Here is a 13157-nt window from a genome sequence, read left to right on the forward strand (position 1 = left end):
TACACAAGAATTATATATCCTAAGAAATACTGGGATGCTGCAGGACAAAGAAACTAAGGATCTGTGTTGTAGCCTGATTTAATTTAATTTGGAAAATGGTGAATTAGGGCATCCTTTAATAATGAAGGCTTAACTTCAAATACAGTAACATCAATAAATATTTTCTCATTACCTTTACTTTAAACTTAGGTTGAGAATTCATATAATCAAAAAGCTGCTGATAATTCTTGAACTGTAAATCCCATTCTGTGTATTCACAGTATCGGAAGTCATCACCCAGTGGGGCCAGAAGAACTTTCGTACGAAAAAGCTTTGACTTCTTTCGGTACTGATCTAGAAGCATTTGAGCCCTACAAAAGAAAAAGGGAAAATATGAATTAGATTAAGAAAAGGCCAATGGGGTAATGCATTAAAAAGGACATAACTAAATTTTAAAAGTGTATTATGTTAAACAAAATTCTTATATATTTTACCTATATTCTAGGTTGGTATGATTTAAAGACAGATTTTTTTTAAACTCATCACACTAATTTTTATTGTCTACTTAAAATATTCATAAATTCTTACCAGTCAGTATCCACATATTTCCAATGGATTGTCTTTAGAGAAATATGTTCACAAACCAACTTTGGAATATGATTGCTGGGCACCAATGCATTCCTGAAGCCCAACCACAAAGACTGGACCCCAGAGACTACATGTATTGAAATAATTTAGTCTACCTATATACGTTTGAAGTTTGCCTTGCCTTAATACTCCTTTCTCTCATCTATTCTAAAATTCTCATGAAACATAAAAAAGTATATTTTGAGTAAAACCAAAAAGAATGAATGAATCTTAAACTACAACATTTTATAGAGCCACATTTCCTCTTCTAAAGGAAAAAAATCTACTCACTCAACACCTGACACCAATAATCTGAGTATTTGTCACAGTGTCCTTTTCAATACTGATCACCAGAAAATGTTTAGGAGTTGAATTAGCTACTTTGTTTTCTACTGCTCTGAGCTCTAACCAAGGACTTAAAAGGTCCTTAAAAGGTCAGCTAGACATAATGTGCTGCTGTGATGGAACAACTTTTATATTTCATATTCTAATATCCTGCAGAATATTCTTTGGAAAATGGTGAATTAGGGCATCCTTTAAGGAAGTATGGGAAGTATCCTAAGAGAAAGGGCTTGTGAAATGAAATTAAACAAGGAGATGAACCCAGAGTAATACACAGTATTTATAAAGTCAAAGCTTAAGAAATCGGTGATTAAATAACAAGTTTTTTTTTTAACTTAGTATTCCAATTTTCACATCAAGAATTATCCAAAAGTAAATTCTAATTCACAATATAAAAACTTCTGAAAGCATCTCAAAGAACATCAATGACAAAAAAGGGGCATTTCATAAAAATTATGAAAAAACATTTAAATTTAGAATCTCATATGGTCTTTTTGACATTTATAGTCTCTGAAATTGCTTTGCAGATATTAAAATTTTAGCAATAATTTAATACCTTGGTGAGTAAAATATGGCCATAGTGTTCTTATATAACACATAATGCTTAGTTTTCTGAGATTAATCTCTACTGGTAATTTACTAACAATCTACATATACCAAAAACAATTTTAGATTATTACTTGCAATAATAAACACATCAACAATGAAATTAACCACACAGTGACAGAAACCAGACCCCGCCAAAAACAAGTAAAAAAATCAAATATAGAAATCACAGATACAAGATACAAGATATGCTATCGAGCATCCAACTAGATTTCCCAGGCAGCCAGCATAAAAAAGGGTTCACTACTAGACATACTATAACTTGTGTGTACATGTATAAAGCACATATAGAGAAAAGAAATTATAAACACCAATGGCATGCCTTATACACTTGACATCTACTTAACTCTCAAGAGTGCACAGAAAGTGTCAAGACTGGAAAAACTAGGTAATTAACCTATACACCAGGCATGTAATAGATACTTACTAAATGGATGGTGAACTAGTGACAGATCAACTGACCAACATCATATCTGAAGACATAAAGACACAATTTGCTTTTGACTTACTCTACCAGGTAAGAAAGGTCAACTTAAAGAAAAATCTAAACATCAAATCATTTGACACTCAATGAAAAAAGCCAACTTAAAATATACAGTACTTGATCAAAAACAAACTTGATGAAAACAATTATTTCTTTATTTGCAAAATACAAGAACCTGCTAAACTGGAACTGTCAAAAAAAAAGACTATCTATATGTTATATTTAAATCTTATTTTCTTTAGGCTATTAAAAGGATGAAAGGTGCCACTGAACTGAAATGCCTATGTTTAATTTCCATTTATCTCTAAGTCTAAAAGAAGGAGACATCTGGATATGAAGTAATCAGTAGAGTTAACATTTCAAGACTTGTAAGAAACTAAACAATATATATCTATGAAAGGATTATACAGACTCATTCATCCATATATCCCAGGTGCCTGAAAACCACTTTCTAAATCACTGGAACTGACTGAACACAAGGTATGATCCTGAGGGGCAATCAATGGACGTTTAGATGAGATGGCAAAAGGGTTACACAAAATGCCTTTTTTCCAAAAATGCACCCACCTCAAACAGGTAGTCTCAGCAGCACCCATAAAAAGAGTAGAGGGGCCCACAATACTTATGTATGCACTGGGACCCTCAACAGAAACATCTGGCTAACCTTAAGGAAGTTCTCCATCCCGGACCACCTGAGCTGAGTGTAGTGTAAATACCTGTAAATACAAAAAGCTACTTGCCCATGTAGACAGGTAAGTGTATCCCCGCCACTCCCTTTCCTTTTCAGTATACCTTCTGCTGTATTATATACTGGTTTATTATCTTATGCTTACCTAGCCCAACCATAGCTAGAAAGTTCCTAGTTCCTCATTGGAACTACTGGAACTGTTCATAGTTCCTCATTGGTTCTCACTGCTGTAGGTATCAAGAAAATGGAACCAGGCTGATTCCAAACCTTGGAACATTTTTCAAACAACTATGAAAGTAAGATTTTGATCAAAGGACTCCATGGCTTTAAGAAAGGCTGCCAGGCTAACACCATTTTTCAAAACAACTATGAAAGACAGATTTTGACCGAAGGGCTCCATGGCTACAAGAAGGCTGCCATGCTAACTCACTTTCATGTATGCCACAGTCAGAGGTTCACACTGGAATATCTTCTTTATGATTACAAGAACTTATTCAAGGTAGAAACACCCAATCTTACCTTCTCCCGCACACACATTTTTAAAAACGAATTTCTTTTTTAAAATAAATAGATTTAATATTGCAAAAATCTTTATTTATTTAAAAGACTATATTATTTTTCTAGCAGAGTTTAGTGTTTTTATATTAAAACGCAATGTTTTGTTTTAACACATTATACACCACCAATTTTTAAGTTAAGAAATTCAATTTTAAAAGCACCAATATTAGAAACTATAGGTAACTTGGTTTAATGGGATGCTCCCATCATTATCACAATTTTCTTCTAAAGAAATTATTAATGCCTTTGTTTTTTTATTTAAATGTATTTAAGTATAAATATTCCTAATTAAAGTTTTCTGTAAGTCAAAAACATCAGAACGATGCAAAGACGTGTATTCAACAGAGTTGGGCAGCATCCACTATTATTGAAATTGTTATTAAGGGAATAGATGATTATATTCTTTATGTGTTCTATTTCAATAAATGTGCTTTTGCAGTTGAGTAGCTTTTCTTACCGATTTATACAATAGGGACCAGAAGTTTTATTATCAACAAAAGTATATCAAATCAATCAAACACAGTAGAAAGCTTTTATAATGAAGTCAAAAGAGATGGTAATAATAGTGTATTATAGATTATCCATTGTATATTGATCTACTATTGTTCACTTTCCATTAAACTGTAACACATAAGAGGTACAGTCAAGGCTCTGGCATTTTTAAGTTGCTTTAGATCTGATTTGAATGAATACCTTAAAAAAGGATAATGTTGGCTGCTGAAGCCCATTTGTTCAACCCTTCAGCAACTAGCAGCAGAATATAACTACTTAATTCAAGATGGTGTCTTATGAAACACGTTATTTTCATACCTGCTTTGGACATTTCCAGGATGTATTGTTTCTGGGGGGACTCCCCAGGGACAACCAAATCTGCCTCCAGGAAGCCGTTTAAAATCAAACTGGCAGCATATTTTAGGATCAGGTCCGCAAGTGTGAGGGATGTCATAGCTGTAGAAGGGCATCATGTGGCATAAAATATCTGTGACAGATCCCAGATCTAAAATAAAAAGCCAACACACAAACCTGCATTTGTAAAATTTGTTTTCCCAAAAACTATGCAAAATGCCATTGCTTTACACATATATAATGCAAGCTCTACCCTAAATCAACAGCTCCTTTAACTTCCCACGCATATACCCCAGCAACATTTAATGGGCACCAGTTTGAAGGAAGATAGTCATACATCTCAGTCTCTTTCTACCTCTTCTATCTAAACACAGCAGAGATAGAAAAGCCCCCTCATGAACCAGCACCTGCTGACCTGGAGAGACACAAACTGAGCAGAGGTAAAAGTTATAACTGGCTCATCCAAAGTCATGGCCATGTCCATCCCTGGCTGCCAGCTCCTGCCATATCTGTTCGATCTCAGGTAACAGGACACACTGAGAGAGACCTTACATCAGCTGTGGAGGGTGGGTGAGAAGAAGAGAGGAAGGGAGTAAAAAAAGAGAACTGGAAAAACAAAGGAAGAGGGGTGGGGCAGGGACTTATGAAAACACTGGAATAATTCCTACTCACTTCTTGAAGTGAGGAAAGGAAATGCAACACAGGAGAGGCCACAGAGCCTCTTCCCATGTTCACCAAGAGCAAGCCAGTGGAACTTTTCATCAAGAAAGGAGCACAGGAAAAGAAAAAGTAATTTCAAAAGTAAAGATAAAACAGAACAAACAAAAGAAACATGGAAAATGAGCACTAACTCCTGAGGCAGTATTGATACCAATACCTTGGTGAGGTCAGAAGCCTACCACAAAGTGAGCTTAAGGGACTTAACCAGTAGTGGCAAGTGGTTATCTTTGTAAGATCCTCAGCTTTAATTACTTCCCCCGCTTTATGTATGGACTGCCCATTTTCAGCAGTAGGTATGTATTGCTTTTATAATTTGGGGAAAAAAAGAAAAAGGAACAATTCATTTTTAAGAAATGAAAATAACTGCTTCATTAAGAACCAGAACACACAAACAGGCTCAACTTAATTCAGAAACCTCTTTTCAAAAGCAACTTGTTCAAATTTTTTGGGTAAGTGCTAAAATATTCCACTTTTATCCATTTAGTTAAAATAATTATCAGTTATTTTCCAAATTTAAAACTATTAAAATCTATATATTTCTGTGATGTCAACTGTTTCACTGATCACATTCACAAGTGTGACACCATGGATACTGGTCACTAATGCTTGCTATGAGCATATTATATTGGCTGTCACAAGTCCCAGAACTGATGACAACTTCCTCCTGCCTTCTTTTATGGATAAGAATGTACTCAACACCTCATTAATTCTCTTTGAACCCTGCTATCTTTCAGCTCATTTACATGTTTAATTTTATCTGCTGCATTTGGTTGTATCTAAATTTTATCAAATTAGACTGGAATTTCCTTATAAGCAAGGATGTTTTCTATATTTCTTCCTAGCACAGAATTAAATATATAAAAGTACTCAATAATTTCTTACTAAGTGATACTTAGAGGCAATATGAATATAGACAATCGTTTAAGAAGGGCTTGTTCAAATTAACAATCCTTTGTTTTCCAAGTTAATAGGGTCCTTCGCATTTGATCAAAGTACACAGGACACAGCCCCCTACAAGTTCTTGTTCTCCCTACGGGCTTAATTTTCTAGAATTAAAAAGTTGTATAGCTAATTGCTTTCCTTATGGGAAAAACAGCAGTATACATAAGAAAGTTACTGTCTGGATTTACAAATGATTTTTCTGAAATATTTAAGGGGTCTATAGGAAAGCAAGTATAACATAATGCAGTACTTCCCAAATTGTTTTAACAATGAAATACTTCTTTCAGATGAAGTCTTACTGAGAATACAGTGCCAGGGGTTGGAAGCCTGGGCTTCGGGAACTACACAGAACTAACATGAAGCTTTGCTCTGTATCTATGACCTGTATGACTTTTGGATAAATGGTTTCACATAACTAAACCTCCATTTCTTTACTATAAAAAAATTATAACTTAATTTAAAGAATAAAGATTAAATAAGAGTGGATATAAAGCATTTAACATAACTCATGGCATATAATAAGGGCTCAATAAATAAAAATAACTATAAAATAAGGTATTCTAAATTAAATGGAGGTTGGAAAAGGCAAAGACCTCCCAAGGTGCCTGAATCATCTCTCCTCTCTCCTAACAAAGAGCGTAGAAGTATCTCTTTGGGATGCCTGGGTGCCCACAGAATACAGTGTGAAAACAGGTGATACGAGGGCTGTTCCAGGAGGACAGAAATAAGGCTTTAAAAGGCAAGTCTCACAAGATATAGAGACAAGAGAGACAGAAAGAAGTAAGAGTGGTTGAATATAAAGATAAATGACTGGATATCGGTTCTAACACATGTACAACTTTGTGATAAAACAGGTGCTTTCAAAAATAGAAGCAAGTGAAGCATTATTGGCAAAAATACTAGCTCCTTATATTTACCTTCTTTCTTTAGTAATAAAAAAGATTTTATAGATAAATATTGGCATTATTGTGTAAAAGAATCTTGACACAAATACGTTATAAAAATAAATGTAAAGGTGAATATCTTTAGGCAACCTGATTTTTCAAGACTGACAGTGAATAAAACCCTCAATGGCATGAGGTCATAACCCTTGTGAAATATCTAGGTCAAGTGGAAATTCGACTTTCATCAAATCCTACATACCCCAATTCTGTCTCCAAAAAAACTCCAATGTTTTATGCAATGAAAAGTGTTTTTTAATTGCATAATGAACTCTCTGGATAAGCATGTGTGAAAATCCAGCACGTTTTAGAAGATAAGCCATTGTTGGTGAATGTCCAAAAGGATCAATAGCCCAGCCAGATCGAGGTTTCACTCCTGTTGATAAAGAAGATAGTGTTATCTGTTTAAATTGATAAATGAAATAAAAAGAAGTCAAAATACATTCAGATGCATCAGAGTTCTACAGTGTTCTAGGATAATAAGACCAGGAATCCACCCTTTGCCAAGTATTCCCAGTAGGATTCCATGAAGAGAGGACTCTGCCACTGCTTGATCCACTCAGACAGGGGAATCCTCACTGAGATCAATCAGAGTGGCCTGAAGTAAACACTCTACCACCTTAGAGCTAGTATGAAGTCATTTCCATTCAATGGAGATAGACAACAAATAGGACTAAGATCCTACATGCATGGAACTCACACACCTGTCTTTGGGGAGTTGGAACTCATTCTTATAAACTCATTGTTTGTGAGAAAAGAAAGTAACCTAGCTCATCTCAACTTATATTTCCCAATCTCAACACTAATTTTTTTTTCTTTTTTTTGAGTTGGAGTCTCACTCTGTTGCCCAGACTGGAGTGCAGTGGCTGCTCCCAGCCACCGCAGCCTTGACCTGCTGGGCTCCAGCGATCCTTCCGCCTCAGCCTTCCAAGTAGCCAGAACTACAGGTGCGCGCTACCACACCCGGCTAATTTTTTTTTACTGCAGAGATGAGGTCTCACCAAGTTGCCCAGGCGGGTCTCGAACCCGCGAGCTCAGGCAATCCACTCACCTCAGCCTCCCAAAGCGCGGGATTACAGGCTGAGCCACCGAGCCCAGCTTAATTTTTTTTAAGTCTTTCTTTTACACCTTTCAAAAACCCCAAATCATCTTATTATACAGTGGCAGAAGTGGCCAAAATAACTCTTTCATATTTCATAAATCTTGAAGCATTATTATACTGGTACTTTCTGTCTACAAAGGAGGCCAATGGGATTTTTCACAGCTGGCTCACACCAATTATAAGAGCCATCAACTAAAGATATATCTCATTTTCAAAAAGGATAAAATGCAAAAGAATAAAAATAATAAATACACAGATTAGCACTAATAAGGCAAGATTATTCACTTAGCATTACACACATGTGATCTTTTAGTTATTCAGGATTCTGAAATAAGGTTTCTATTTACAGTCTATAAATTGACATAAATAATATGGCTATGTGCACCTTTTTCCATTTAAACACCTATCTAGCAGCCTTCCATATACCTAAGTCTATGAAAGACCCTAGGGTTACAAAAATGGGTTAATCCTGATCCTGACTCTAGTTGCAGAGACTATCATTCAAATAAATATAGCACAGAAGACAGCAGACAGAACTCTGTAGAATAATACTGAAGAAAAACAGAGACAGGAAACCAATAAGGGAGACTGAGAAGGAAAAATCAGGACCCAGAGAGGCCAAAATATGTAGCCAAGACTCAAAAAGAGTATCTGTCAAAACTCAAAGAACTGACCACATAAGATTTATGCATTTCACACATGTAATTTATCTCTAAAAATTATAAAGAAATATTGTACTCAATTTAGTAATTTTGGTTTCATAGTGGTATAGATTTAACAACTCTGAAACTAGCTTTTATATATTCCAAGACTGAGCAAGTGAGGACAAGGGAACCAGAATTTTCACTGTAACACAAGTAGCTACAAATATGGAAATATGGGAAACTGGAATGTACCTTATGATGTTGAATTGGAATGTGAGATACCAGCACTAACTTATGATTTTTTAAAATATAGGTATAAAAATATAGATATCTGTATGTGTATTCACAAACACACACAGACTCATTTCCCAACTCTGCAACAGACAGACCTAGATGCAATAACACCTCAGTAACAATGAGCACATCTTAGCTCTCAGATCTTGGCCTCTAAGTACTAATCATTTTTAAAAATAACCTGAAAGAAAAGATTTATTCTGGGGATGAGGCCAGGAAGGTACGTGATAAGCCTGGAATATATTCCTGGGTTACAAAGTAAAGAAATGGTCATGGGGACATATTTACAAACAAAAAAACGGTTGGGAAGTCTAAAGGGGCTTCCACTAGCCAAACCTGGGACAACTGGGTTATAAGAATAAATAATGATAGTACTGGATTATAATTCATTGGATATAACAATCCATGAACCCATACTGAAATAAGAAGACAGAAAATAAAATGAAATACTCTTCCTTTTAGTAGAATGCCAACTTAACAAGTATAGAAGGAATGGTGGAATTAGAGAAGCATCAGTGGATGGTAAATCTAAATCACAAAAGTTTGGAAGGAATAGAATGTTTACTTATTCTCAATGTACCTCCCAAAATTAGTTAAAAAGGGCAAAAACATAACAATATAGTGAAGAAACTTAGCAGACATACCTTAACCAATTGATCCTAGCATTACCAATATTAAGACAGAGAGACATTATAAGCCTCCTAATATGATGCACTGAGGACAACAGAACACCACTGCAGTAATATGGCAGCAAGACAGACAAAGAGAAAAAATACATAAGTAACCTGAATCCACTCATGAGGAAACAAAGTCAAATTGTGAGACTTTCTACAAGACTGGTCTGTATTCTTCAAAAGTCTAAAGGTCAAGAAGCCCAAAGAAAGGTTGATGAATGGTTCCAAATTAGAGAGAATAAAGAGACAAAACAACTAAATATAATATATGACCCTGTGTTGGAATAGGTGAGAAAAAGAATGCCTTTTATAAAAGACATTATTGAGACAATTGACAAAATTTAAATATAGACTTTGAACTAGATTGTCCTACTGTATCTATCACTGTTAACATTCCTGATTTGATAATCATGCTATGTTTATATATAAAAGTATCCTAATTTCTTAGGAAATATTCAGTAAAACATTAAGAGATAAGAAGAGATGGTGCCTCCAACTTACTCTCAAATAGTTCAGAAAAATATGCATGTGAATCTATGTACAAGATACATGAGAGTCCTTCCCAAGTACTATCATGCGATGTTTTATAAATTTGAAATTATATCAAATTAAGTTATGAAATAATAAAGGAGTATATGTTGCCCCAAATAACAAGGGCTTAGAATGCTTACAAACAAGATAAAAATCAACATCAAGTGCCACAGTGATGTAAGAGTTTAGTGTTCATTAAATTGAACAATTATGTCAGCACATGAAAATCACTTGATCCACAAAAGTAGCAACTTTGCAATGGAACAAAGAATCCCTGGGAGGGAATAATGCAGAAAGGAGAGAATGTAAACTATATTTATTCAAAGCTTTGGTATGAAAGGTGATGGGTAAGGAGCAACTTAGAAAGAAACCAAGTATCCTGCTAGGGTTTTCCCTGGCATCAGACAAATTTTTTTTTAAAAGAGGACAAGGGAAAATTTTAGGGAAATGTATAATATAAGAGAAATCTAAGAATTTATAGAGAGGGCACGTGTCAATAAAACGAGAAAAGATCATCAAAAAGATTTTGTGCCTTCATACAAGAATAAGATTATCAATTATCAATATAAGAAAAACAAAACAAAATAAAATTAGCTGGGTGTGGCAGCACATGCCATAGTTCCAGCTACTTGGAAGGCTGAGGCGGAAGGATCGCTGGAGCCCTGGAGCTCAAGGGTGTCTGTGAGTGTGCTACTGCACGATAGCCTGGGAGACAGAATGAGACTGCAACTCAAAAAGATTTAATTTAATTTTAAAAGACATGCAAAAAATAAAATATTATCTTCAAATGGGTTCTAAAAAAAAGAAAAAGTGATAATGACCAAATTTTATAACAAAGTTCATAAAAGCAGAAATTAATAGTCAAAGATTCAACTAAAAAGGCATCCCATAACCAACTATAAAAATAAAGTCTTCAAAATAACAAGTACTCATGAATATGATATATTTCAGTGAAAGGACAAAAAGCAAAATCAGCAAAGGGAAAAGGCACATAGAGTCCAGAGGAAACCAGGCACAAGCATCTAAAAGACCTCTCCCAGGGGACTCACACGGGATGTGTTTAATTCTCAGTACCAAAATGTGACAATATGTATGAAATGATATTGACCAAGAAACTCATTACAGACTCAGTGTCCAAGGTTTCCATCAGGGGCTGGTCACACAGGTACTCGCCACCTACCACACACTAAGATTCCAGACTCCCAGGAGAGCAAGCATTCAGCATAAGTGACATTGTTTGCACAATGGTTTAAAAACAGTAAATCAGTCAACCCCCTCCTGTCCCCTTCCGCTCTGGGAGCTTTTCTGTCCTCTCAATAAATCCTGCTTTCTAAAAAAAATAAAAACACATAAAAATAAAAACACGAGTCACTATTATCATTTAGGAAATCCAAGTCCCCAGACGCTAGCCAAGGGCCAACCTTGCAAGCAAGGGTTTACTAAGAATAACAGTTTCAGACATACTGTGTTAATTCTTTTCAATGTAAGCATGATATGCGCAAGTGACACTCAAAACAATTCCAGTAACAGTAACCATCACCTCCACTACCACCACAATATGGAAAGAGAAAATAAAGCAAATGTGTCATGCTAATAATTGGGTGAAGAGTTTATGAGAGTATTTTCAGTATTTTTACAACTTTTCTTTTAAAAAAATTTAATGGAAATGGGAAGAATTTTATCCCTAACAAAAACAACAAATATATATAAAATATCTAAAAATAACCTCAATAAAACACAGTAACTGGTTAAAAGATAAGCACCTGACTTAAGTTAGCCAATTAGGTAAGGTATTAAGGAAAACTCCTTTTCATTGCTAGACTGGTAAAATGAATCTCGACTGCTTGGCCATCTTACTCACCATGTGACGAAAACCTGAAGGAAGATTGAAGTAAAAATAAGCAAGGTCCAAAGAGACAGTGCCTGGACAATATAATTTGAGTCTCCTGGATCCAGTCTTACCCGAAGCTATCATATGTCTGAAATACCCAGTGATTTAACTTATATCTCTCTTTCCTTCTTTCTTTATTTTTTCACTTAAGCTAGTAAATTAGGTTTTTGCCTCTCATGATCAAGTCTTAGCTAGCATATAATCAAAAACTAATAAACACACAAATAAAATAATACGTTAAACAAGGTAGATGATCCTAAAAATGACTGTAGTAAATCTATAGCACTCAGTTTATAAGCTAAGAAACCATAAATCAACAAAAAATAAATTACTCGATGATAATTAGTATTAGGAAATACAGTTTGAAAAAATTAGAGTCTCTCTTCATATTCCCCATAATTAACTGCCAAAAATAACCCAAATGAAGGGAAAATATATACATACCTAGGTTACTTTCCAGCCACTGATGTCCTTCAATTAGTTGATCAATTAAGGCAAAATAATGTGGAGTAGCTTCATCAGCCATCACCCAGCCACCTGTCACAATTTCAAACTGACCATTTTCTATTAAACTAAAAAGAAAATAGTAAGAGGTTATACTAACAAATATAAGCAAAGTTCAAATAAAAAAATGAGACAAGCATAAATATTTAAGAATAGTCTTTAAATATAATCACTATTTATACTAGTTTTTTTTTTAAACCAGTGAATGAATTTCAACTCCAAGGTCCCATGTTAAATCACCGTTAGTAAAGTGCCTTAAGTGACCCATCTTCTTTCCTAGGCAACATCAATCAGGTCATTGGGGAGGTTCCTTTCCACAAGGCTATAAACACTTACAGAGCCTCAAAGGTTCTCAATGTCAGGAGTCAAATCTTACTTACTTCTAAATCTTGCAGAGCAACTAGAAAAGTGTTTTATTCAGAGTATATCCTTGATGAATGTTTTTGGAGGGCTGTCATTTTAAGCATGATATTTGTTTCAATATATGTTTATCAAAAAAAAAAATATTTACTTTAGTTCTTGTGACACTGGTAAGTTAATCATGCAAACTACTCCAAAAGTAGTAACAAAGGTAAAGCTAGTAAATATCACAAGACTCTAAGAATACAGATAATACTATACTACATTTTGCTCAAGATTTAGTTGAAATGTAGACTATACAGTTTATTTTTCATTAAGTAAAAAGTTTGAACATTATTTGTCTATATTTATTTGCCATAATACCACACAATGTAACAAGGTTCCCAGCCCTAATTATATGTTAGCTAAGACTGTTGATCATGTG

General features: G+C 34.6%; 1 protein-coding gene across 1 annotated transcript in view; it reads right to left on the reverse strand.

Moving 5' to 3' along the window:
- The window catches only part of MAN2A1 (mannosidase alpha class 2A member 1), a 175292-nt gene that overhangs the window by 99619 nt on the left and 62516 nt on the right, over window positions 1-13157 (reverse strand). Inside the window, exons 5-8 of the mRNA XM_008056604.2 lie at window positions 12314-12441; window positions 6936-7109; window positions 4095-4281; window positions 173-350 (exon numbers count right to left, since the gene is read on the reverse strand). Of these exons, the coding sequence (XP_008054795.1) occupies window positions 173-350; window positions 4095-4281; window positions 6936-7109; window positions 12314-12441 (667 nt within the window). The remainder of the gene's footprint in view (window positions 1-172; window positions 351-4094; window positions 4282-6935; window positions 7110-12313; window positions 12442-13157) is intronic.

This window comes from Carlito syrichta, unplaced genomic scaffold (assembly GCF_000164805.1).
Source record: "Carlito syrichta isolate Samal-C Ts95f unplaced genomic scaffold, Tarsius_syrichta-2.0.1 Scaffold302410, whole genome shotgun sequence".
NCBI lineage: Eukaryota > Metazoa > Chordata > Mammalia > Primates > Tarsiidae > Carlito > Carlito syrichta.